This window comes from Rhinopithecus roxellana, chromosome 10 (genome assembly GCF_007565055.1).
Source record: "Rhinopithecus roxellana isolate Shanxi Qingling chromosome 10, ASM756505v1, whole genome shotgun sequence".
Lineage (NCBI taxonomy): Eukaryota > Metazoa > Chordata > Mammalia > Primates > Cercopithecidae > Rhinopithecus > Rhinopithecus roxellana.
Genome location: NC_044558.1, coordinates 126,045,509 through 126,073,133, shown reverse-complemented (window position 1 = coordinate 126,073,133; position 27,625 = coordinate 126,045,509). Strand labels below are relative to the sequence as shown.

The 27,625-nt window shown below is 34.2% G+C and overlaps 1 protein-coding gene across 3 annotated transcripts in view; it reads right to left on the bottom strand.

Moving 5' to 3' along the window:
• PIK3C2G (phosphatidylinositol-4-phosphate 3-kinase catalytic subunit type 2 gamma) overlaps positions 1-27,625 on the bottom strand; it is a 403,430-nt gene that overhangs the window by 20,400 nt on the left and 355,405 nt on the right. For all 3 annotated transcript variants that reach the window (XM_030939123.1, XM_030939124.1, XM_030939125.1), the window contains one exon: positions 23,194-23,288. In XM_030939123.1, coding sequence (XP_030794983.1) covers positions 23,194-23,288 — 95 coding nt within the window. The remainder of the gene's footprint in view (positions 1-23,193; positions 23,289-27,625) is intronic.

The window sequence follows — 27,625 nt, the reverse complement described above, 5'->3', positions numbered from 1 at the left end:
CAGTATTTTCATATGTGTATATGAGGAAAATATTTATTTTGCGTTCATTGTAATAATAACAACAATAATAATAGCTATCACATAATGACTATTTACTATATTTAAAGAACTCTATTAAAATAACCCTGAGGCCAGGATTATTGGCCTCAGTTTATTGAGGAGGTTTTTCCATAAAAATCTATGTTCCTAACCACTATCCTATATTGATTCACTACAAAGAAAGACAAAGAAAGAAAGAGCACTTCTAGATCAAGTTTTACCAGGAATGTGATGAAGATACAGATGTGGTTTAAAAATATCAGACACATTGGAAACTTCTGTAGATTAATCTAAGGCTTAATTGTATTTAATAGGTTATTATCTTTTCAATGAATAATTTATGAGAATTTTTCATCTTTTCTTTAGCTTAAATGTTTCCAATCATAGGATAATATAAGCTTTAGTGGAAATCAACTGATGATGATTAAAATATGATAGAACTATCAAAACCTGAGGTCTATACCAGAAACAAAACAACATAATATAAAAGCATTTTCTCATCTATGTGCCTGTCACATTGCCATTTTTACATTCTGGCTAGCTATCATGAAAAGGGTCTGTTTATAAAACAATAGTGTATAATAAAAGCACTTGTGATATGCTCTGTTGTGTGCCTCAGTTAAATGGTAGAATGAATAATGGCTGAGGGGTGATGTCAGCAAGATGCGGCAGAATAGGAGGTCAGCCACTTATATGTCCTTACAACAAGAATTCTGCACCCATCCACAGGCAAAAGTCTCTTTGTGTGAGCCTTAGGATTCAGGTAGGATTTTAAAACCCTGGCAGAACCAGAGACCTAGGGGGGTCATTTTAAGAGTATGAAACCCACTTGATAATGGTGGATTATCTTTTTGATATGTTGTTGGATGCAGTTAGCTAGTATTTTGTTAATAACTTTAGCATGTATGTTCATCGGAAATATTGGTCTGTAGTTTTCTTTTTTGGTTGTGTCTTTTCCTGGTTTTGGTTTTAGGATGAAACTGGCTTCATAGAATGATTTAGGGAGGGTTCCCTCTTTTGCTATCTTGTGGAATAATGTCAGTAGGATTGGTACCTATTCTTCTTTGAATGTCTGGTAGAATTCTGCTGTGAATCCATCTGATCCTGGGTTTTTTTTTTATGTTGGTAATTTTAAAATTACTATTTCAAGCTTGTTGCTTGTAATTGGTCTGTTCAGGGATTATAAATCTTCCTGATTTAGGCTAGGAGGGTTGTATGTTCCCAAGAATTTATTCATCTCTTCCAGGTTTTCTAGTTTATGTGTATAAAGATGCTCATAGTAGCCTTGAATGATCTTTTGTATTTCTGTAGTGTCAGTTGTAATATCTCCCGTTTTGTTTCTTATTGAGCTCATTTGGATGTTCTCTCTTCTTTTCTTGGCTAATCTTGCTAATGGCCTATCAATTTTATTTATATTTTCAAAGAACTAGCTTTTTGTTTCATTTATCTTTTGTATTTTTTGTTGGTTTCGATTTCATTTAGTTCTGCTCTGATCTTAGTTATTTCTTTTTTTCTGGTGGGTTTGGGTTTGGTTTGTTCTTGTTTCTCTAGTTCTTTGAGGTGTGATCTTAGACTGTCTGTTTCAGACTTTTTGATGTAGATGTTTAGGGCTATGAACTTTCCTCTTAGCACTGCCTTTACTGTATCCCAGAGGTTTTTGATAAGTTGTCCCACAATTGTTGTTTAGTTCAAAGAATTTTTACATTTTCATCTTGATTTCCTTTTTGCCTCTATGATCATTCAGGAGTAGGTTATTTAATTTCCACATATTTGCTTGGTTTTGAAGTTTCCTTTTGGAGTTGATTTCCAGTTTTATTCCACTGTGGTTTGAGAGAGTGCTTGATATAATTTCAATTTTCTTAAATTTATTGAGGCTCATTTTATGGCCTGTCATATGGTCTACCTTGGAGAAAGTTTCATGTGCTGTTGAATAGAATGTATATTCTATGGTTGTTGGATGGAATGTTCTGTGTATATTATGCTAAGTCTGTTTATTCCAGAGTATACTTTAAATCCATTGTTCCTCTGTTGAATTTCTGTCTTGATGACCTGTCTAGTGGTGTCAGTAGAGTATTGAAGTCCCCCACTATTATTGTGTTGCTGTCTAGACCTCATTTCTTAGGTCTATCAGTAATTGTTTTATAACTTTGGGAACTCCAGTGTTAGGTGTATGTACGTTCAGGGTTGTGAGAGTTTCCTGTTGGACAAGGACTTTTATCATTATAGATCTCCCTCTTTGTCTCCTTTAACTGCTGTTGCTTTAAAGTTTGCTTTGTCTGATATAAGAATAGCTCACCCTGCTCACTTTTGGTGTCCATTTGCATGAAATGTCCTTTCCCACACCTTTACCTTAAGTTTATGTGAGTCTTTATGTGTTAAGTGAGTCTCTTGAAGGCAACAGATAGTTAGTTGGTGAATTCTTACTCATTCTGCAATTCTGTATCTTTTAAGTGGAGCATTTAGGCTGTTTACATTCAATGTTAGTATTGAGAGATGAGGTACCACTCTATTCATTGTGCTATTAGTTGCCTGTATACCTTGGTTTTTTGTTTTTGGCTTTGTTTATTAAACTGCATTTTTGTTTTATAGGTCCAGTGAGATTTATGCTTTCAAGAGGTTCTGTTTTGATGTGTTTGCAGGATTTGTTTCATGATTTAGAGCTCCTTTTAGCAGTTCTTGTAGTGGTGGCTTGATTCTCTCAGCATTTGTTTGTTGGTATCTTTCCTTCATATATGAAGCTTAGTTCCACTGGATACAAAATTCTTGGTTGATAATTGTTTTGTTTGAGGGGGCTGAGGATAGGGCCCCAGTCCTTTCTAGTTTGTAGGGTTTCTGCTGGGAAATCTGCTGTTAGTCTGATAGGTTTTCCTTTATGGGTTGCCTGGTGCTTTTGTCTCATAGCTCTTAAGATTCTTTTCTTTGTCTTAACTTTAGATAACCTGATGACAATGTGCGTAGGCAATGATCTTTTTGCGATGAATTTCCCAGGTGTTCTTTGTGTTTCTTGTATTTGGATGTCTAGGTCTCTAGCAAGGCCAGGGAAATTTTCCTCGATTATTCCTCCAAATATGTTTTCCAAACTTTTAGATTTATCTTCTTCCTTGGGAACACCAATTATTCTTAGGTTTGGTCATTTAATGGAACACCAGACTTCTTGGAGGCTTTGTTCATATTTTCATATTCTTTTTTCTTTATCTTTGTTGGACTGGTTTAAAATTAAAAGACCTTGTTTTCAAGCTCTGAATTTCTTTCTTTTACTTGTTCAATTCTATTGCTGAGACTTTCCAGAGCATTTTGCATTTCTACAAATGTGTTTATTGTTTACTGAAGTTTTGATTATGTTTTATTTATGCTATCTATTTCATTGAATATTTCTCCCTTCACTTCTTGTAGCATTGTTTTGATTTCCTTATGTTGTGCTTTGCCTTTCTCTGGTGCCTCCCTGGTTAGCTTAATAACTCACCTCCTGAATTCCTTTTCGGTTAAATCAGGGATTTCTTCTTGGTTTGGATCCATTACTGGTGAACTAGTGTGACTTTTGGGGAATGTTAAAGAACCTTGTTTTGTCACAGCACCAGAGTTGGTTTCCTGGTTCCTTCTTATTTGGATAGGTTTTGTCAGAGGAAAGGTGTAGGGCCGAAGGCTGTTGTTGAGATTCTTTTGTCGCATGGCGTATTTCCTTGATATAGTACTCTCCCCTTTTTCCTATGGATGTGACTTCCTGAGAACTGAGCTGTAGTGATTGTGATCTATCTTCTGGATCTAGCCACCCATCAAGTCTACCAGGCTCTGGGCTGCTACTGGGGGTTGTCTGCAGAGTTCTGTGATGTGAACCATCTCTGTGTCTCTTAGCCATGTATTTGGGGTGTGTCCTCGGTCCTTGCAGGGGCAATCTGCTTCCTTCAGAGGGTCTGTGGGTCCTCTTGGGTTTCATGATTTATTCCTGCAGTCATTCTGGAGCAAAAATTCATGATGCAAGCCTCCATATGCTGCTTTGTCCAGTGGAGTTGGAGATCCAATCTAGTCCTGCCTCCTGTCCACCAAGATACCCAGCCCTCTCAACCATGTGTTTCTACCAAGCATAGAAGTTGGTCCATTCATCCCAATCCACTCAATCTAAATGCCCCTCCTCCAATTCTTTCCCAGGGCTGAACTCAAATAATATATCATCTTCTGGCCAAAAAACAAGCCCTATGGTCTGGCCTAATAGGAGGTGATTGCAGTGCCCATCCAGAAGTTTATTCTGACTGTAGAACTCAGCCAGTGGTCTTGCCATATAGCAGAACCTAGCCAGTTCCCCCACAGAAATTCAAAACAAAGGTAGCAGCCCAACCACCTAGAGAACCTGAAAGCAAGCTCTGCCTGCCCCAGGTTACTACCAGCTGACCCATCCAGAAACACAGGCTAGACTAAGTAGAGGTCTATCACTGTCAAAGAACACTTGTAAAGACCAGAAAAGGTGGCTGCCTCCACAAATGCACAAAGACCAATGCAAGGACACAGGATTACAAAAACTCAGGGAATCATGGCATCTCAAAAAGAAACCAAGAAAGCTCCAACAATGATGTCCAAAGAAAGGGATATCTATGAAATGACAGAAAAATAAGTCAGAATAATTCTGTCAAATAATTCAATGAACTCCAAGAATATATGGGCAAAAAATAAAATTTGGAAAACAGTACATGAACAAAATAGGAAGTTTGAGAAAGAAATAGAAATGATTTTAAAACCCCAAAAAGAAATCATAGAGAAGAATATAATGACTGAACTGAAAAATGCAATAGAAAGTTTCAACAGCCAGCTAAATCACACTGAAGAATCAGTGAGCTTGAAGACAGAACATTTGAAATTATCCAAGCAGAGGAGCAAAAAGAAAAACAAAAAGAAGAAGGAAAATTTATGGGAATGTTGGTACACCATCAAGAGACCCAAGCCATGAGTAACAGGAATTAAATACAGAGAGGAGGAATACAAGGGTCGTAAAGCATATTTAAAGAAATAATGGATGATAAGTTCCCTAACATGAGGGAAAAAACTAACATCTGGATATAGGAACCACAGAAATCTCCAATCAAATTCAGAATTCAGAATTAAACACAACATATAAGAATCAAACTATTAAAAAACAAAGAAAAAATTCTGAGAGCAAGCAAAGGAGTCCCAATACAACTACCAGCAAACTTCTCAGCAGAAACCCTTCAGTCCAGGAGAGAGTAGGATGATATAGTAGAAGTGCTGAAAGATGAAAAAGTCTACCAACTGTGACTATTTTACTCAGAAAACCTGTCTTTCAAAAATGAGGAAGAAATAAAAACTTTCCCAGACAAACCATGCTATAGGAGTTAATCACCATTAGGCTTGCATTACAGAAATTACTAAAGGGAGTTCTTTAAACTGAAAGAAAAATTTGTTAACCAATAACATCAAACTTATGAAAGCATGAAATCCAATGGTTTAAATAATACCAAACAACATTCAGAATACTCAAAGACTATAATGATTGTGTGTAAAGTAATATTATCCCAGGCACAAGGGTTAAAAGACAAAATTATTAACAAGAACTATAGCTAAAATAAACTGTCAAGGAATACATATTACAAAATAATATACATTCAGCCATAAAAAACATAAAATGGTGTGTGAGAAGAAAAGTATAGAGCTGTTGTATGCAATTAAAGTTACATTGTTATTGGCTTGAAGTAGACTGTTGTAAGTGAAAGATACTATTTGTAAGCATCAGGGTAACCATGGAGAAAAAAATCTATAGAAAATGCACAAAACACAAATAAAAATACTCAAAACATGCTACTGCAGAAAACCATCAAACCAGAAAGAAAGACAGCAACAGAGGAAGAAAAAAAACCAAGCATCTACACATAAATAAAAAAAATACAGTTATTAACAAAATGGTACTAGTAAGTCTTTACCTGTCAATAGTTACTTTGAATGTAAATGGATTAAATTCTTTAATAAAAGATACAAAGTGAGGTAATGGACAAAAAAAATACAAGATCCAACTATATGCTGTCTACAAGAAGTTCACTTCACTTTTAAGGACACACAGGCTAAAAGTGAAGGGATGAAAACAAGTCTGTGAAAACTGAAACGAAAAAAGAGCAAGGGTAGCAATACTTATATCAGACAAAATAAACTTTAAATAAAAAAACTACAAAAAGAGACAAAGAAAGACATTGTATGATGGTAAAAGGGTCAATTCACCAAGAGGACATAGTAATTTTAAATATATATGCTCCCAACAGTGGAGGAGCTATATGTAAAAAGCAAATATTAAAGGATCTGAAGGGATAGATTGCTTTCAATACAATAATGGTAGGGAACTTCGATATATCACTTTCAATAGAGGACAGATCATCCATACAGAAAATTAATAAGGAAACACTGAATTTGAACAACACTTTAGACCAAAAGGAAACAACGGACGTATCTGGAACATTTCATCCAACAGCAACATAATAAAGTTTTCTGTTAAGCACACACAGAATATTGTTCAGGATAGATTATATGTTAAGCCATAATAAAAGTCTTAGAAAAATTAGGAAGATTGAAATCACAGCAAGTACCTTTTCTAACCGCAATGATATGTGAGTAGAAATCAGTAACAGGAGGAATTTTAGAAAATTAACAAATAAATAGAAAGTAAACAACATGCCCCTGAATGGCCAATGGGTCAATGAAGAAATTAAAAGGGCAACTAAAAAATACCTTGAGACAAGGAAAAATGAAAACATAACAAAACGTGAGATATAGCAAAAACAGGTCTAAAAAGAAAGTTTGTAACAATAAATGTCAGTATCAAATAAGAACAAAACTTGCAAATAAACAACTTAATGTTATGCTTAAAGGAAATAGAAAAAGCAGAACAAACTAAGCCCAATGTTAGCAGAAGAAAAGAAATAATGAAGAACAGAGCAGAAATAAATGAGATTACAAAAAAATTACAAAGATCAACAAAACTCAGAGTTTGACTTTTAAAAAGATAAACAAAATCAACAAATTTGTAGTTAAACTAAGCAGGAGAAAAAAAGAGGACTCAAATTAAAGTCAGAAATTAAATAAGTTCTATTACAACTGGCACCAAAAGAATACAAAAGATCATAAGAGACTATTATGGACAATTGTATGCCAAAACACTGGATAATCTAAAAGAAATGGATTAATTCTTAGACACATATATTTATGAAGACTGAATCATGAAGAAATAGAAAATCTGAATAGATCATTAATGAGAGAAGAGATTGAAGCAGTAATAAAAATCTCTCCTCAAAAAAAAAGCCCAGGACCTGATGCCTTCACTGCTGTATTCTATCAAATATTTAATGAAGAAATAATACCAATTCGCCACAAACTTTGCCAAAAAATACTGAAGAGGAAGAAATACTTCCAAACTCCTTTTATAAGACCAGCATTACTCTTAAAATACAGGGAGACAAGAAGATCACAAGAAAAGAAAACTACAGGCCAACAGTCTTCATAAACATATTCATAGACATGAAAATCCTCAACAAAATGCTAGCAAATCAAATTCAGCAACACATTTAGAGGATCACTGACCATGAGCAAGTGGGATTTATTCCTGAGATGCAAGGATGATTTGACATATGCAAATCAGTTAATGTGATACATTGCATTAACAGAATGAAGGATCAAAATCATGTAATCATCTCACTAGAAAAAAGAAGCATTTAATTAAATTCAACATTCTTTTATGATAAAAACTTTCAAGAAATTTGGCATGGAAAGAATGCATCTCAGCACAATTAAGGCCATATATGACAAACCCATAGCTAACATCATACTTAATGGGGAAAACTTGAAAACGTTTCCTCTAAGATCTAGAACAGGACAAGGATGCCTATTCCAACCACTTCTATTCAATATAGCACTAGATTTTCTATCCTGAGCAATTACAAAGGAGAAAGAAATAAAAGTCATCCAAACTGGAAAAGAAGAAGCTAAATCATCTTTGTTTGCAGATTGCATGATTTTATATATAGAAAACTCAAAAGACACCACCAAAAAACTGTTAGAACTGATAAATGAATTCAGCGAATTTGCAGGATACAAAATCAACATACAAAAATCAGTAGCAATTCTCTGGACTAACAGTGAACTTTCCAAAAAGGATATCAAGAGAATAATTCCATTTGCAATAGCTACAAAAAATATTTAGGAACAAATGTAACAAAGGAGGCAAAAGACCTGTACATTGAAAAATACAAAATGTTAATGGAAAAAAATGGAAGAAAACACAAATACATGGAAAGATAGCCTGTATTCAGGGACTGGAATGATTAATATTCTTAAAATGTCCATATTTCCCAAAAGTGATCTACAGATTCAGTACAAACCCTATCAGAATTCCAAATTCATTTCTCATAGATATAGAAAAAAAGGAATCCTAAAATTCATACAGAACCACAAAAAACTCCAAATAGCCAAGGCCATCATGAGCAAAAAGAACAAATCCTGAGGAATCACACTACCCGATTCCAAACTATACAACAAAATGATAGTAATTAAACAGCTAGTACTGGCATACAAATAAACATATCAGCCCAATGGAACAGATTAGAGAGCCCAGGAACCCCCACATGTATGGTCAATTGATGAACAAGAGTGACAATAATATACAATGAGAAAAGGACAGCCTCTTTAATTAATGGTGTTGGAAAAACTGGGTATTCATATGCAAAAGAATAAAATTGAACCCTTATCTCACACCATACATAAAAATCAACTCAAAATGAATTAAAGTCTTAAATGTAAGACCTTAAACTGTAAAACTATGAGAATAAATGTCAGAGATAAATCTACATGACATTGGTCTGGGCAATGATTTTTTAGATTTGATCCCAAAGCACAGACAACAAATGCAAAGACAGACAAATAAGATTACAACAAAATGAAAATTGTTTCTTTTGCACAGCAAAAGAAACAATAAATAATGCAAAGTGACAAGCTATAGAATGGAAAAAATATTTGCAAGCCATATGTCTGATAAGGAATGAATATCCAAATTATATGAGGAATTCAACTCTATAGAAAGAAAACAATTCAATTAAGAAGTGGGTCCAGAAACTCAAGTAGACATACTTCCAAAGAAGACCTACAAATGACTAACAGATACATGAAAAAAATGCTCAACATCACTAACTATTAGGCAGATGCATTAAAATCAGAAGGAGATATCACCTTACACCTGTTAGAATAGCTATTATCAAAAAGGCAAAAGACAATTATTGACAAGAATGTGGAGAAAAGGGAACACTTGTCACTGTTAGTGGGAATGTAAATTAGTACAACCATTTTTAAAAACAGTATGGAAGTTCCTCAGAAACTGAAAACAGGATTGCCATATAAACCAGAAACCCCACATCTGGGCATTTACTTGAAAGATTTGAAATCAGTATGTTGAAAAGATTTTTGCACTCTCACATTTATTGCAGCACTATTCACAATAGCTATATTATGAAATCAACCTAAGTGTCCATCAAGTAACGAATGGATAAAGAAAATGTGTTTGTGTACAATGGAATATTACTATGCCTTAAAAGAAAAGAAATTCTGTCACTCACAATAACATGAATAGAACTGGAGAATATTATGCTAAGTAAAATAAGCCAAACACAGGAAGACAGACACTGCATGTTCTCACTTATATGTGGAATCTAAAACAATTGAACTCATAGAAACCGAGAGTAGAATGGCAGTTAACAAAGGCTAGAAGAGTGGGAAATGGGGAAATGCTAGTCAAAGTTACAAAGCCTAGACAAGAGAAATATGGGTTTTTTTGAGATCAATTGCATAGCAAGCTGAATGTCACTAATAATTGAGTACTGTACATTTCAGTATCACTAAGAGCAAATCTCTAATGTTTTAATCACAAAATGTTAAATATTTGAGGTGACATGTTAATTAACTTAATTTAATCATTCCACATTGTATTACAAAATCATAATATCACTTTTGTATTTATGTCCCCCATATGTATATACAAAACTATAATTTGTCAATATCCAATAAAAAAATAAATGGTAGAATCTTTCCAATTGTGTGTGTATTGGTTAATATAAAAGTGGAATAATTTCAGGTCTTTATGAATTAAATTAGGATGGTCTCCTATTTCATTTCACATCAATTTAAGCCAGTAACAAGAATCTTATGATAAACAGGTGATTTTCAATAATTTTTTAAAAATAAATTTAAAAATCTAACCACCATGTGTCTAGCACTTTGCATGATTGTAAGAGAGCACAAAAAGGAGATCAAAATAGCTTCTACCTTCAAAGAAATAACAAACTCACTGGTATAATAATCTTGTTATGTATCTGTATATACGTATATATGCATGTACATATATGTAAAAAACATATATATATATAAAACATGCTATACATATTTAATCTTTGACTTGACAAAGTTATCAACTGGACAGAAGTCACAGTCTAGTAGATATAATTCTTTTTCTAACTCAATACATATAAACTAAATTTCTTCTAAAAATACAGAATTCTAATTAGATCCCAGATTTTGTCACTGCAATGTCTTATGAAATTGGTCAAGTTTTTCTATTTCTCTATTTTAATAACATGTAAGAAGTAAGGTTTTAAGCTTCATTTATGTTTTAGAATGTACTAAATACCAAATGCTGATGAGTTGTTTATGAGCTAATCGGCAATTAAACTCTTTTTTTTTTTTTTTTCAAATTGCTTTGAACTGACTTAAATGATTCCAAATATCCTGATCCTCAGCCTCTATTCCTAGGTGCTGAAAAAAATTGTACAAATTAGAGAAGATGAACTATCCATTGTTAGTGATTATTGAGAAACTGTATGGAACATATAAAATACTGGATTAAATTCATATATTTTTCTTACTACAGGAAGAATATGGATTGAAAAAGAAGAAACTATTAATTTAGAGATAAAATATAAGCATTTTCTACCTATATACCTTAGATACTTATCTTTATCCTGTACCACTAAACAGTTTTATCATGGTTTAAAGACATAGATATGGATGCGATGTGAACGTGTCAACAACCTCAGAGTGAATGTATCAATAATGTGAATATGCTGGATTAAATAACCAGGATTAAGAGGGATTGGAATGATGAACTGTATCCAACAAGGTTAAAAATGATAGTCAGTTTCTTCTTTTGGGTGTAGAAAACTCACTCTGCAAATTCAGAATTTAAAAAAAAGTTGGCTTAGCAATAGCACTTGGGAAAATTTAAAGAGTTATGGATGAATATAGGTTCAGTACGTTTATATGCCAGAGATTACTAGCTGCACCCTACAGTATGGTTATCTACCTATCTATCTAATCATTTATCTCTCTATCTGTCATATGTACAAGAAACCCACTTTAAATGTAAAGACACAAATAGGTTAAGAATAAAAGAATAGAAAAGCTATACCATGCTAATAGTGATCAAAAGAAAGCTGAATTATCTGTATAACTACCTGAAAAAGTATTTTTGAGAGTAAAAAATACTACCAGAAACAAAGATATTCATTTTATAATGATGACAGGGCTAATAAATCATGAGGACAAATCTTACATGTGTATGCAACATTATACAAATTAAAAATTAGAGAGATTAGAGAGATTTTAATACCTTTCTCTTAATAATTCATAGAATTAGTATACAGAGAATTAGTAAGGCTATAAGAGACTTGAATAACATAATCAATGTGACCTAATTGACTTTCACAGAACCCTCCATTTAACGACAGGAGAACACATATCCTGCTCAATTGGACATGGGATATTTACCAATATGTGTCATACCTGGGACATAGAACAAGTTTCAATGTATTTTAAACAATTAAAATCATACAAAGTTTGTTCTTTGACCATGATGAAATATTGGTCATCATGATAGGTATTAATAACAGATACATCTCTGGAAAATTTCCAAATACTTGAAAATGAAACAGCATGTGTCTGAATAATCCAAAAACAAAGAAAAAATCAGAAGGGAAATTAGAAGAATCATAAACTGAAAGAAAATAAAAATATACCATCCCAAAATTTTGGGGATACAGCTAAAGCATTACTCAGAAAAAAATTATAACACTAATTACCTATGTTATAAAAGATGAAACATCTCAAATTGGCCTTAGCTTCCGTCTTAAAAAACTAGAATGAGATTAAAATCTTTAGCTTTTTTTCGTTTGTTTGTAGAGTTTGTCTGCTTGGGGCAAATTCTTTGTTTGTTTTGTTTTGTTTTGTTTTGTTTACTAGAATATGCATTTCTTTCTCCTTTGCTGCTGAGGATATTTTCTCTGGCAACAGAATTCCAAGCTGACAGTTCTTTCCTTTTTTCCCAACATTTTAAAGACATTCCACTGTCTTCTACCTTCTGCTGTTTCTCCATAGTCTCTAGACTACATTATTTCATTGTTTCTCCATATAGCATATGTTGTTTTTCCCTAGCTGTTGCAAGATATTTTTAGATTGTCTTTGGTTTTCAGCAGTTTTATTACAATGTGTAATATATAATTAAATAATATAAAATATAATTAAATTTATGTCTTTCACTAAGTTTCTGGCTATCAATTCTTCAAATGTTTTTCTGCCCCAATCTTTTTCTTCTGTCTTTCTTGGATTCCAAAGGCACAAATGTAAGATCTTTAGATATTTTCCAGCAGGCTCCCAATCTTCTCTTCTCTTTTATTTCAATCTTTTTTCCTCTACGTTCTTTAGCTTGGATAATTTCTATGAGTCTATCTTCAAGTTCACTGTCATCTTCATTCTTCTCTTGAGTCCATCCAGCAAGACTTGTCATTTTAGGTATTTTATTTTTCAGTCTTTAAATGTACATTTGTTTTGTCATTTTTATTTCTTGCCAATAATTCCTAACATTTCATTAATTTCAAGTATGTTTTTTTCTTACATCATGGAGGATAGTTATTATAGCCGCTTTAAAATGTTGCCCAATAGCTCCAAAATCTGGATCATTTCAGAGTGTATCTATCGTCTTTTCAACTGAGGATTGTTCACATTTTCCTGGGTATTATATAAGCAATTTTGAATTGTATTGTGGATATTTTTAATATTATGTTGTGGAAACTCTGTGCTGTTTAATCTTCTGGAGAAAGTTGATGTTTTTAAGTCAGCAATCAACCTAGTTATATTAGGAATATAAATTCTGTTCTAACTTTTGTTTTCAGGTGTTCAAATCTCAGTTCAATTTGCAAAGGCTTTTTTGTTCTCATATAAGTCTGTCCTGCTCAATAGCAGCTCAGGAATTAGGCTGAGAATTGTGTAGATTTATACACAGGGTTAGTGCATACCCTTCTGTCTTTTATCAGGGATTTTCTTACAGTCTCTGGCAAACCCAGGCCACGTTTCTTGGTTCTTTCAGTCAGAAACACAGTTTCTGTTGGAGATTTTGCTGTCAGAGCTGCCACTACCATCTTGCTTCTCTGCAACTAGGGTCCACCCTCAGGGCACAGCTCTACGGGCACATAAGTTAACAAAGAAAAAAAAAAAAGAGAGAGAAAACGTCCTTATGTGGGTAAAATATCCAACTTCTGATTTCCTTTCAAAATTTGCCTCCTTTTGTATATTTTTAAGGTGTCTTGTATAGTTTTAAAAATATATTTTCATAAATTATAGTTGTAATCAGTAGGAGGGATGGACTGTGGTGGTCTTATACCACATGCCACAACCGGAAGAGCTAATTTTAATTCTCAGCACATATATAAAAGCCTATTATAATCAGCCCATCAAAGGTTTCATATTACACCTAGTGTCTTTTGCTCTTTATCCTCTTTCATTTAGCTAGGTAATGCCTCCACTATAGAGGGTGTGCCAAGGACAATGTAGCCACTATCCTTGGGGATATTTCATGGATACAGAAGAAGATGCTCAGGTCTCTGGCTGGAAATTGTTTTTAATGAGCCAGGCAAACATTTGAAGAGTCTTTCTGGGCAGTGTCTGGCAGGAACACGTATAGCCTAGAGGTACATAGTAGAAAAATAGACTGCTAATGCTATAATACAATCTAGAATCAAAAACAAGGGCTCATAATTGTGAAGGCTTTAAATCTCAGCCCTTAGTTATGAGATCTTGGAAAAATATTTAAACTTGCTAAATTTCAGTTTACTATTTTGTTACTATGCGAACAAAATTTTCTCTCTTTTGGTGAAACGTATATAAAAGTGACAGTTCTTGGCATACATTGTATAGGAAAAATAGCTTTTCATAATATTCATAGAAAGCAAGTGAAACTGAAGACAAAAAACCTGGAAAAGTCAGAGAGTCTATAGTTCATATATAAGTCACACAGCAAGGAAGGAATGTATCACGTGTTTATTTGCAGGATTCCAATGAGTTGAATGATACGTGACACTTTTTTTGAGGTAATCTCTCTGTATGCACACTTACAAATTTTTAGAAGGACAAATAACTGAAATAGGTGGTCAGTACAGGTAGACTGCTTCCTCAGATAGCAAAAATCTCCCCTGAAGGAAAACAGAATGCATAAAGCAGGAGAAAGAAGATTCTGCCACTCAGTAAGCTAAAGGGATGAGATAAAAGGACTTGAATGTTTTTGGCAAAATGAAGGCCTATCTGCCTTAGATTAGAGTTTTAACTCAGGAATTGCATGACTCCCAGGGTTTACATTTTAATATTTGCTTTTAATAAAAGGTATTTTAACTACTGGATAAAAATAAAATTTTTTAAATCTCTGGAAATTATTTAATCCATTTTGTATTTTTTGCATATTCAAAATACAGCTCTAATGAAATGACTCTTTTAAAACAATTTTATAAAACATACACTTTCAGCTTTCTGCTATTCTCTTTAAGTCTGTACTTATTCATCAATCTTTAAAGTTCTTTATTGCTTCTTTTGTAGGTTAGAACTTTTTTAGGTCAGAATGTAAAATTGAGGGAGATCTGGAGAAAGGGCAGAGATTAGGGTACAAGCCTGTCAGAAAAGAACAGAGAGAGAATAAATGAAATTTTAGTCATGTGGTGACCTATCCATTGATGGCTATGCCATCTGGAGAGAAGGAAAGTGTTCAGGGTTTTTGAACATTAAAAAAAAAAGAGCCCTCAACAAGAATTCACTTTATTTTTAAGTGAGACGGATGTTAAGATCAAATATTTGACACTTGACCATCCTTAGTTTAGTGTCAAGTATTATAGGTAGTTGAATTCACAGATAAAAGCTATTGATTTATAAATAGAGCTCAAACTTCTCTGGATTGTGGATATTTTTCACATGATGTACACTTAAGCAAACATTCACTTATTTAACAACTGTGTGTTAAGGGCATAGTATTGTGCTAACCACTGTATTCAAAATACATTTTCCATAGCTTTTCATACTAAGCGAATTCTCAATACAATTGAAAGTGCAGGATAAATTAAGATAATACAAATTTGAAGGGCTGAGATAAGGCAGTGAATATCAAATAGATGGTATATATAGTAAAGTTTCCAAAGAGAAAGGTCACTAGGAACGGGAGTGACCCAGGAACTTCAGGGAGGGTGAGTGATTTGACCTAAGCCTAGAAGATTACACCGGATGTAAAAGTAAATAGACGGTAAATAGATATATGACCTAGTCAGATAGAATGAGTGGTATGTGTTTAGTTAACAATGAATGATCCATCTAGATAGAAAACAAATTTTGTGTTGAGAGGTGAATATTAGAGGTAGGTTATAGCTAGATTGTATAGTACTATAAGGTTTTAAGCTAAGAAATATCAAATTTACAGAGACTCTGTTAAAATTTTTTATAGATATAGTAAAATGCAGTCTTAGAATGTTTTGTGCAGGAGAGAATTAAGAGAAGAAAACAAGGAAAGGAATACCATAGCAGCCAATCAAAGTAACCCATAGATGAATCAATAGAGAATGTTGAATAGGATTTTGAGAATAATAAAAGTAATCTAAAAGAAACTAAAAAGATTTGTTGATGATTATATATATGGGTAAAAGAAGGAATTGAGGCTGGGCCGAGTGGCTTACGCCTGTAATTCCAGCACTTTGGGAGGCGGAGGCGGGCGGATCACGAGGTCAGGAGATCAAAACCATCCTGGCTAACACGGTGAAACCCCGTCACTACTAAAAATACAAAAATTTAGCCAGGCGTGGTGTTGGGCGCTTGTAGTCCCAGCTATTCTGGAGGCTGAGGCAGAATGGCTTGGCCCCGGAGGAGCTTGCAGTGAGCCTAGATGACGCCACTGCACTCCAGCCTGGGCAACAGAGCGAGAGTCCGTCTCAAAAAAAAAAAAAAAAAAGAATCAATTGAAATATAGAATAAAAGTAGAACTACCATTTCATCCAGCAATCTCACTACTGGGCATCTACCCAGAGGAAAAGAAGTCATTATATGAAAGACACTTGCACATGTATGTTTATTGCAGAACAATTTGCAATTGCAAAAATATGGAACCAGCCTAGATGCCCATCAACCAACAAGTGAAAAAAAATGTGATATATATATTTACCTAAAAAATATATATCACATTTGGGTGTGACCATTGAGTAATACCACCATGATATATATATATACACACACACCATGGAATGCTACTCAGCCATAAAAATGAATGAAATAATGGCACTGGCAGAAACCTACATGGAGCTGGAGATCATTATTCTAAGTGAAGCAACTCAGGAATGGAAAACTAAACATTTTATGTTCTCATGTATAGGTGAGAGCTAAGCTATGAAGATGCAGAGGAATAAGAATGATATAATGAACTTTAGGGACTTAGGGGGAAGGGTGGGAAGTGTGTGAGAAATAAAAGACTACACGTTGGGTACAGTGTACACTGCTTGGGTGATGAGAGCACCAAAATCTCAGAAATCAACACTAAGGAACTTTTCTATGCAGCCAAAAAGCACCCGTTCCCTAAAAAGTATTGAAATAATAAAAGAAAATTAATTATAGAGAAGTTTTGATCAAGAATTACTTGATGATGGTGCAACAATTTATAGAAATACGTAATTCAGAATGAAAGATGGTTTCGTTGGTAAGCAGAGGACCATATTGTATAACTGTTTGGTTTAAAGAGATGGTAAGATATTGGGCAGTTGGAAATATGTAAATGAAGGTCAGAGAAAGATTGAATGTAAAGATATAAATTTAGTAGTAATTCATATTATCTTTGAAGTTTCAAGACTGGATAAAATTTCTTAGGAAATTAGTTTCAAAAGTTAAAACCCTGAATACTGGAAAATCTTCACATTTAAGAGCAAGGGTAAAGCCAACATTTATTAAACCACTATACATCCATCTATCTTAAATTTACAAGAGCCAAGGAAGCCTCAGAAACAGTGCTGTCCAGATGGTTCAGAGAATGTGCAGACACAGTTTGCTTGGTGCCAATGTCCAGTGAAGTTTCATGAAAAAGCTGGTAACCAAATGTTCAAAAAGGAAGGGCTGGTTAAAGGTGTTTGCTGGCTATTAGAAAGAGGTCAGTGATAACAGATTTTAGAACAATTAATGGTTTATTTCATTTAAAAAAATAATGCATTTTCTGCTGACTTCATGGATTTTTTTTCTAGTCTGTATAGTTTCTAGGCTGTTCTCTTCTCTCTTTGAGGGTCAATGTTTCTTTGGCAAAAAAAGTCATGAAACACAATAGACTATCCAGATTTGGACAGGTACTCTTCACTATCCTTTGCTTTGTATCTTATTCTTTGAAATGGTAGATCAATGTCAAAATTGGCCAACTCAGGAAGAACAATTTTTATTCATGGATGAAAGAAAATGCATTTGATAAGATAATTGTCATTCGGAAATCATCCTTAATATTAAGAACTGACATTTATTTAGGTTGAAGTGCATCTAGGTTGAAACAAAGACAAATTTCCTTTAAGTATCGAGATTTTAAAAACAACAAAAAATTAAGACTATCGGGGACCCAGCCAAGCTAATTTTAGAAGGATATGCAGAACATTGATGTTTTTATATGTCAAACATTGCCATAGTCTGTGCTTTATTTTCACAACCCTCAACTGTTATCCTTACCAAGTCTAAGTGTTGTCTCTGTTCTACTTCAAAGGCACCGCAATTTACTTGGTGCCAGGTACCGAGCTCACCACATTGTGTGTAGAGTGCCATTTGTGACATTAGGGTACTAGCCACTTGTGTTATTTTTTCAAAGAGGTCTATGAACCATTTGCACCAGAGAGCCTTCTGGAATGCTCATATTCTGCAGCAGGAGAGACAAAAACAAGTCTAGAAATGAAAGAGATGGTAGAGGAAGCCATGGGAGCAAGAGATGCCTGTCTTGCGCAGATGCAGACAGCCCAATCTATACTTACAGAATCAAAATTACTAGGAGTGGCACCCAGAAAAATGTATTTTAAAAACAAGAACCCCCAGGTTACACTCAGACACATTAAAAATGTAAAAGAAGACTTTAAATAAAAAATTAAAAGTAATACAATTTTAGTGTGTATGCGGGTTCTTGTGTTTGACTCTACTTCTCTCTCTCGTGTTAATTTTCATATCGAAACTATTTTTCCCATCTTGTGTCTTATGAAAGGATTGAATGGTACCACATTTGAGTTGTCTTCTATCATTCCTGACATTTCTTGCTCCTTGTTTTAAGAGCCTGAGAATGTGTGGGTAGATTCAATATCAGAAGAGAGTTTCATCCTATTGGTTATGTTTAGCACCTTCTGGAATGTGAATATTCTGGAGCAAAGAGAAGAGAGCAGCCTAGAAACTACACAGACTAGAAAAAAAAATCCATGAAGTCAGCAGAAAATGCATGGAGAGACGTTGTAGAAGTCAATGGAAGACAGCATTTTAAGGAAGGATACATGGAAAAGTGCTAGAGAGGGTTTTTTAAAATATTTCAAATCTAACTGTTTTTTATGTTTCTAAAAAACCGTGGCCAAGCTTTTTTTTTTTTTTTTTTTTTTTTTTTTGAGACTGAGTATTGCTCTGTCGCCCAGGCTGGAGTGCAGTGGCACGATCTCAGCTCACTGCAAGTTCTGCCTCCCGGATTCACGCCATTCTCCTGCCTCAGACTCCCCAGCAGCTGGAACTACAGGCACATGCCACCACGCCCAGCTACTTTTTTGTATTTTTAGTAGAGACGAGGTTTCACAGTGGTAGCCAGGATGGTCTCGATCTCCTGACCTCATGATCCACCCGCCTTGGCCTCCCAAAGTGCTGGGATTACAGGTGTGAGCCACCGCGCCCGGCCGTGGACAAGCTTTTAAATACTTGCACTACTTCATCAGTCTCTGTTTGCTAGAGTGAATCATATTGTGATACTTTGAAAGGGAAAGAATTTTAGCAATTTTATTTTAGCTTGTGATCTCACAGGAGGAAAGTAACTCTCAGAGCAAAGCTTCATAGATTTAATAAAAGATAAACAATACTTTTCATCAAACTTAATATTAAACATAACAGAACTCTAGGCATAATAATTCATTTTAACATTAATATAAAATCAAGTCCAATTTTAGTCTATTATTTTGGTATGTGAACATACTAAAGGATTGACAAATAAATAACAATTAGCTAAAACTTGAAATTAGCAAATAAAATATGTTGAGAATTTATAGATGGATTTTTATGTCATTTATAGTAGAAAGTTGTTTTAAGCGGAAGAAACAAAATAATCATTTAAAGGAAGCTGTGGAAAATGCAACGCATAACTTTGCTGTGATGATTTTTGGAAGATGAAAACATCCTAATTCTTAGTTGTTCACATGAGAAGTAAGTTGACATTCTTTTATTTAACCAAGGCTTTACTGAGCACCTACTATATACGTGGCCCTATTCTATACACCTTGGGTTACAGCAGTGGCACAGGGGAGGAAAGAAAATAAAGTAGAAAAGAAATATTGAAAGTGACAACAAAGGGGAGCAGTGTTGCAGTTTTACATTTGGGAATCAGATAGGACTTTACTGAAAAGGTGTCAGTAAAATACAAGCATTCAGGACATGTGAGAGTGAGCCATGGTGAGTATTGATCAATGAACTTGTGAAGAGCATTCTAGGTAAATGGAGTAGCAGATACGAAAGTCCTGGGGCAGCAACAAGCCTGCCCTATTCAAGGAACAGCAAAGAAGACACTGAGGCTGGCGTGGAGTGACTGAGGGAGTCTGTGGTAGGAGATGAGGTTAAGAGGTCAAGAGAGCACATTGATAGGGTCTCACAGGTCATTAACAAGTACCTTGACTTTCGTTACAAGTTATAGGAGACTCCTTCCCCAAAGGGATATGAAGGGAGGAATGACAGGATCTGACTTCTATTCTCAAAGGAACATTCTGGCTGCTAGATTAAAAAGAGATTATAAAGAAGGACAGAAGCAGAGACAACTGTTAAGAAACTGCAGCAGTAATTCAAGTAAGAGATGCTGGTGACTTGAACCAAAAATGGTAGCAGTGGAGGAGAAAGTTGATGTGTTCTGGATTTATTTTGAAATCAGAGTAACAGAATTTGCTGGTAAAATGGATGTAGCTTTTGGGGAAGGAGAGGAGTCAAAATGACTCTAAGGTTTTAACCTGAGTAACTAGAGAATGAAGGTGCTATTTACTGAGATGAAAAAGGTGGCAAATGATGTAGGTTTAGAGGGGCAGTCATGAGAAGTTTGGTGCATATTGAGTCTGAGACACCTATTATATTTATACTAGGGTTGTTGATAGTCAGTTGTACATACAACTCTGGATTTCAGATGAGAGTTCCAAGCTGGAATTGTAGATTTGGAAAAGAAAAACAAGTAAGTAATGTTTAAAGCCATGAGGCTAGAGGTAGAAAAAGAGGAGAGGTCTAGGATTGAATTTTAGGGCACTAAAATAAAACCTTTCAATGTTAAGAGATTAGAGAGAAGAGAGGAACTAGTAAGTAAACTGAGAAGGCAGACTGAAGCAAATATTACTACATCATTAATAGCTCTTTTTGAGAGCATTGGTAATGTAGAGGTTCTCATGGCCCTAAGTGTTTTCCCACTATTTTTAGGGTCATTTGGTCATTTTCTATTTACCTATAACTTAATCTCAATTTTAAACTCTCAATCTTAAACTCTTGCTCTTTCCCATTCACTCCTCCTATCCCTGCTTCATGCTTGCATCACATTGATTTTGAAGATCTTCATTGGTACTGTAATTTCATCTGAGTGTAAAATGCATTTTTGAAAACTGTCAAAAGTAATTTGGTGATTCATCTGGTGAATGAAATGGGTGACCAGGTTGGTTAATATCGCTTTTGATCAAAAATCAGGAGTGACCATTGAGTAATATCACCAAGTTTACTGTTTGGTTTACATGCCCAGTCTAAAAGCAATTTCATCAGGCATGCTCTAAAATGTTTTGAGCAATGATAACATTACTGGAATAAATTTATCATTTCTAAGAGGCCTGTGTTCAAGGCTTACTTTCATATATGAAATACATGTATAAGTTTTGTTAATTTGATGAACAATACTTCTTAATATTGTATTGTTTTATCATATATGTTTATATAGTTGCTTAAAATCCATCAACATGCATGGAGCCATAAATAATGTTGAACTGAATCTTCATTTTGCAATGTAAGGGTTTCTTAAAAAACTGCTATTCTCGGCCGGGCGCGGTGGCTCAAGCCTGTAATCCCAGCACTTTGGGAGGCCGAGACGGGTGGATCACGAGGTCAGGAGATCCAGACCATCCTGGCAAACATGGTGAAACCCCGTCTCTACTAAAAAATACAAAAAGCTAGCCCGGCGAGGTGGCGGGCGCCTATAGTCCCAGCTACTCAGGAACCTGAGGCAGGAGAATGGCGTAAACCCGGGAGGCGGAGCTTGCAGTGAGCTGAGATCCGGTCACTGCACTCCCGCCCGGGCGACAGAGCGAGACTCCGTCTCAAAAAACAAACAAACAAACAAACAAACAAACAAACAAACAAACAAAAAAAAAACCCTGCTATTCTCATTTAAAGTAATTATCTAGTGAAAAACAATGGAAAATAATTGTTTTAATTAGTAAAAGATTTGCAGAAAATGTTAAAATATTTGCCCAGATACTACAAAAATTGCTGATAGTGAGCACCAGAGGTTTACAAACAAGCATTCTTGGATGTCTGAATAATAATGAATTTGTAATGAATGTATTCTCTTCAAATTATGCCAATTATTTGTTCAACAAACAAGTATTTATGGTTTTAATATGTTTTAATATTGTTTTAATATGGATGCGTGTCATATGGAGAAGAGTTTGCTCTTTTAGATCTTCCAAAGGCATCCTCAGAGATTTATATGCACAAAGAAGAGAGCAAAAATTGTGTTACTGACTTTCTCCACATCTGACATAGTCTCCTGGGAAGTTTTTACCATGTGGAGAACCCGTTTTGTCTAGGCTCAAGGAAGATTAAAATAGTTGGTGAGGTTTAGTGTTTTCCTTCTATGTTTGCTACACCCCAACTCAGGTCATTAGTCACTTAACCTGTGACACAGAAAGCTTCCTCTCTTTCTTAATGATATGGTCCAGTTACCATCAATGCCTCTGACTTGCGCCATCCTTAAGTGGCATGTAATAGAGAGTGGAACTTTCAGTTTTCTTTGGAGGCTAACTACAGATTTTATTTTAGGTTCTGGGATGGGGACACGGAAACAAAGATGGGGTTTCCGCTCTCAAAACACTATTATTTTTTGAGGAGAAAGAAACACGCAGAAGGAATTACATCACAATATAACTGTATGATGCTATAAAGTCAATGTACAATGGGAGTTTGGGAGAGAACCCTAAGAGTTCTTGGTTTCAGGGAAGGTACTGGCGTGATGCAAAGAGATGGAGTGAATTCTCCACCAAGTTCAGCATGTTGAGATAGTTGGAAATTATTGAGACCCAGCCTTTTTTCTTTTACCCTTCGATCCTCCAGCTAATCCGGTTATTTCAGAGCCTTTTCCCTAGTTTTTTTCCTGACATTTTGAATGAAGTTTAACGTTCATTCTAGGACTTTCCTTGTGAAATATTTTAGAGTCTTTACCCCAAGGATCACAGTCATCCTGAGGCAAAAATATTGTAATTGGCTCATTGTTCCTTACTTAAACTTGGCCGAGATACCCGTTCCTCTAACTAATGTTGACACTAATTGCCCAAAGGAGGTAAGTGACTTCTGAATGTAGGCTTACTTGTTTCTTATTATACATAATAAACTTACAATGTTTTTCATGTGTTTCACTAGTATGGTCAGCTTCACATCCTCGTAGGATATGACTAACTGCACCTTAGGCTTCTTGTCTGGAAACTTCTCACCTGATAAAAGAGTAGAATTTCAGTGAGTTCAGTTGGAAAGAGCTCAGCACAGGAGCAATCAAACATTTAAAAACTAAAACAGGACTAATAAATAATAAGTAGAATAAACATTCTTCAGATAATGTTGAAGAATCTTAATGCTCTTCAGGAGGTGGAGTTGATTAGATAGAGATGGGATTTGTGTCTAATCTTTAACTCTTCTTCTAACATTTCATATTTTGTTTTGATTGATACCATTATTTTCTCAACAACTTAAGCTTAAAACCTCAGTGTCATTTTTGGTTCCAATTTTCTCCTTAGCATTCATTATAATGAGCTTGAAGTATTAGAGGTCACAGAGATTAAAAGTGTGGCCTTTAGAAATCAGTGAACCTGAGGTTCAAGGCCCAGCACTACTCTTCATGACTTTGTCATCATGACTAAATTAATCAATTTTATATAAAATGGAAATAATAGTTACTTTTTGAGATGGGTGGTTGAGATGATTAACTGATAAAATTCAAAAGTTGTGACATAGTAAGTGGTTAATTTGTACTAATCTCTTTTTTCTCATCCCATAGCACCTAATTCAAACTCATATAAACGTTTTGTCTAAACTACTAGGATATTCTCTCACTCCTCCCACTCCCTGCACAGAATCCAAATCTATTTGTATACCATTACCAATGTAAGTTTCAGACAATAAATTTTATAAAATTATTTTTTGATCAAAATGCCTTTCACAGATTTCCATTGCTTATAAAAAAGGTCTAAATTTGTCAGCCTTGTATTGTAACTTCTCATTACTGTTTTATTTCCCACTTTTATTCTGTACTTTCATTCATATGTTTAGTTCTACAAACAGGCTCTACTATTTCTTTCTGGTAGTTTCTCATATTATTCCTTGTAATTAAAACGATCTTGTTAACCATTTTTGTCTATTGAACTTCTACCTTTCTTCAAAGCTTAATTAAAATGCAAAATAGTTTGTGTGGTCATCTCTCCTTGAACTCTCCTAGCACAGCCCTTATCATGGAATATTTACATTGTAATTATTTTATATGTCTCAATTTGTTTAGGGGATTACAATCTATCTCAGGGCTTACTTTTTACCCCTATATCCCCAAGGGGCATAAGCCAATGCTTACTCCATAATGTGCACATTAAACATTTATATAATAACAACAGTAACCTTAATTTTTCTTTTGAGTTGTATCGCAACATCATTAAAATGAGAATTTTAGTTTTTTAAATTAAAAATTTATTGTTTACTGCCCAAGGATTAAACATAATTTATAGTTTTACTAATATTTCCCTTATAATCTCTGGTTGTATGTTATCTGGGGGAATTTAGAGACCAATTTATTAATAACAAAGAATTTGTCAATGGTCATCAGATAGTCAATCCTAACTTTCTAATCTTCCCTAATATTTGAAAATTATACCTGAGCAGTGCAGTTATACCTGATCAGTATAATTTTTAAATATATAACTTTTCAAAGCTTTCTACATTTATTTGAGTAATTTATACATTATATGAGGTGATATTAATTTTATTGTTAATAATATGGATTTCTGACATTGAAAAGGATGATTTTTACCATTGAAATGGTAATATAATAAAAATCACTTATAATATCTTGATTACAATAACTGGGAGATGTGAGTTAGAGATAGTATGAGTTAATTCTGAGTAAGACTGAAGTAAATTGCATTTCATAATAAAAAGATGTTTGGTATAAAGGTGCTAAAAATGCTGATGATGTTTTGAGGCACAATGAACATTATATTTGAATTACAGAGTAGAAGAATTGTTAAGTAGACATCCAATGTATTTAATCAGAGAAGTTTTAATTCAAAGGTAGAAAATTAGCATAAATTTGTGATTGACTGCCTAAATAGTAAAAGTACAATTGCCACTTGAACTGACTGAAGATATTTCCCCCTCGACCTCTTGTGCAAGATTAGTAACTAAAGTATCCATCAAAACATGCCAGAGCTCAGAACCCAGTGAAAATTCACACCACTAGGAATTGACACTCAGTAGTCAATGTTGTAGTCGGAGTAGAGACGCTTAATATTTCTGTAGCTTCGACTGTGTGCCAGGCTAAGAGCTTTATGTACAGTAACCCATTCAATCATCATAGCAAATCTATGAAATTTGTATTATCTCCATTTTACACTTGAGGAAACTCAGGCACTTGATCCAAAGTCATAGAGACAATAAATGGTACAGGTTTAAGTGAGCTCCAAAGTCTGTGTTTATAAGTGCCTGGTTTATAAGCCAGGTGACAACATAAGAAAAACAGCTTAAATGAACTCAAGAGGGACATTTGTGAATAGCTTAATAAGTTCAAGAGGACGCTAGGATATGTTGGTCTTCTGCTTCAAGTTAGTCTGAGGGTTTCAACTATGCTTAGATTAACCATTTATAGTAACTCCAAGAACTGTTAAAATATTTTTGATTTTAAGGATGATTGTGTTGAGATGCTTGATGCATGGTACTACAGCAGCTAATACATTGCTTATTATGCAAAATATGTCCATTGGCATTAGAAAATGGTATCTCAAGTTTTCACTGTTTTCAGATGATATATTCATATGAAAAAAATTTTAAGTACACATAAAAAAGTCTTCCTAACATCTATCCACCCAGTTCTCCCATCATTATTTTATTAGTTTCCAATGTATCTCTCCAGAGGGATACATTTTTGGGGGGAGTTGCTTCATATTTGCAAATATAGATAAGTAATTCTATTTCACTCTTTTTAATAAGCATAGTGTATTCATCATTCTCCACATATATCTTGGAGATATTTTCCTATCAGTAATACATATCTTTATTTTTTAAAATATAGGTTCTTAGTATTCCATTATATGAAAATACTAGTTGCTAATTCATGGGTAGGTGGATTGTTTCCAATGTTTTGCAGCTATTAATATTTCATATTGTGTGAATCATTTTGTACCTGCATCATTCTGTACCTATGCACAAATATCACAAGATAAACTTCCAATATCAGGATTGCAGGTCAAAGAGTATTAGCATTTGTAGTTTTGATGAATATTGCCAGCTGCCTTCCATGGAGGTTCTAACAATTTGCATTATTACCAGCAGTGTATGAGTGCCTGCTGATTTATAACCAAGCTTGTTAATTAAATTTTTGGGGTTTTGCCAATCTGATTAGAAAAAAAATGGTGTCAGTGTAATTTAAATTTGCATTTATCTGAGTGAGGTTGAGTATCTTTCACTTGGTTAAGAGTCATTTGTAGTTTCTTTTTTGTGGGTTATCTTTTTATACTATTTGCTCAATTTTTTATTTGGTTGTATATCTTTTTCTTATCATATTCTACATGATAGTTAGGTGTTAGATAACAAATCCCTTGTCTGTAATGAATTGCAAAAATTTCACCCATTTTGTCATTTACCTTTTTATTTTATTGAGTTTGCTATGGTGCTTTATGGCATGCAGGGCTGTTATGGCTTCTGGATTTTGGAGTCACAGCTACAGTAATTCATTTCAAGATTATAAAGGAGTCTTTCTGTTTTCATTGTCACATGTGTGATTTCATTACTTATATTTAAAATACTTCCTCCATTTGTTACTTATCCTGGTATATGGTATGAAGTATAGTATCCCAACACCATTTTTTGAATTTTCCCTTACGGTTTTGGTCACATACTAAACTCCTGACTGTATTTGGCCATACAGGTATTTTTGAAAATCCTATTACATTGCATTTATTCATCTATTTATGCACTGACACAGCACTGTTTTAATTATTGAGGTTTTATGATATGTTTTGATATCTAGTGGGCCTTGTCTTCACTCATTGCTCTGTTTTTACTAAGCTTTTCTATTTTTTCTTTCTTTTCTTTGTTTATGAGCTGTAGAATTAGGCTATCTACTTGGAAGAAAACCTGATAATATTTTTTAAAAATTTTATTACATTTCAAAATTAATTGGAAATATATGTCTTTATGATGTTGAATTTTCCTACCTAAGAGGATAATATGTCTATCATAAATATGAGATTTCAACAAAGTATCAAATACAAAATTGATATATAGATATCAATTATATGTTACATATAGACATAAATTTACGATATGAAATGTGCATTTTATATATGTATATAACAACCATTTATTGAACAGGAAGTCCTTTCCCCCTTGTTGTTTTTTTGGTTCTATGGAAGATCAGATGACTATAGGTATGCAACTGTATTTCCCTAGTTTACATTCCCACTAGCAGTGTAGAAGTATTCCCTGATTGCCACACCCATGCCAACATCTACTGGTTTTTGATTTTTTTATTACGGCCATTCTTGCCGGAGTAAGGTGGTATTGCATTGTG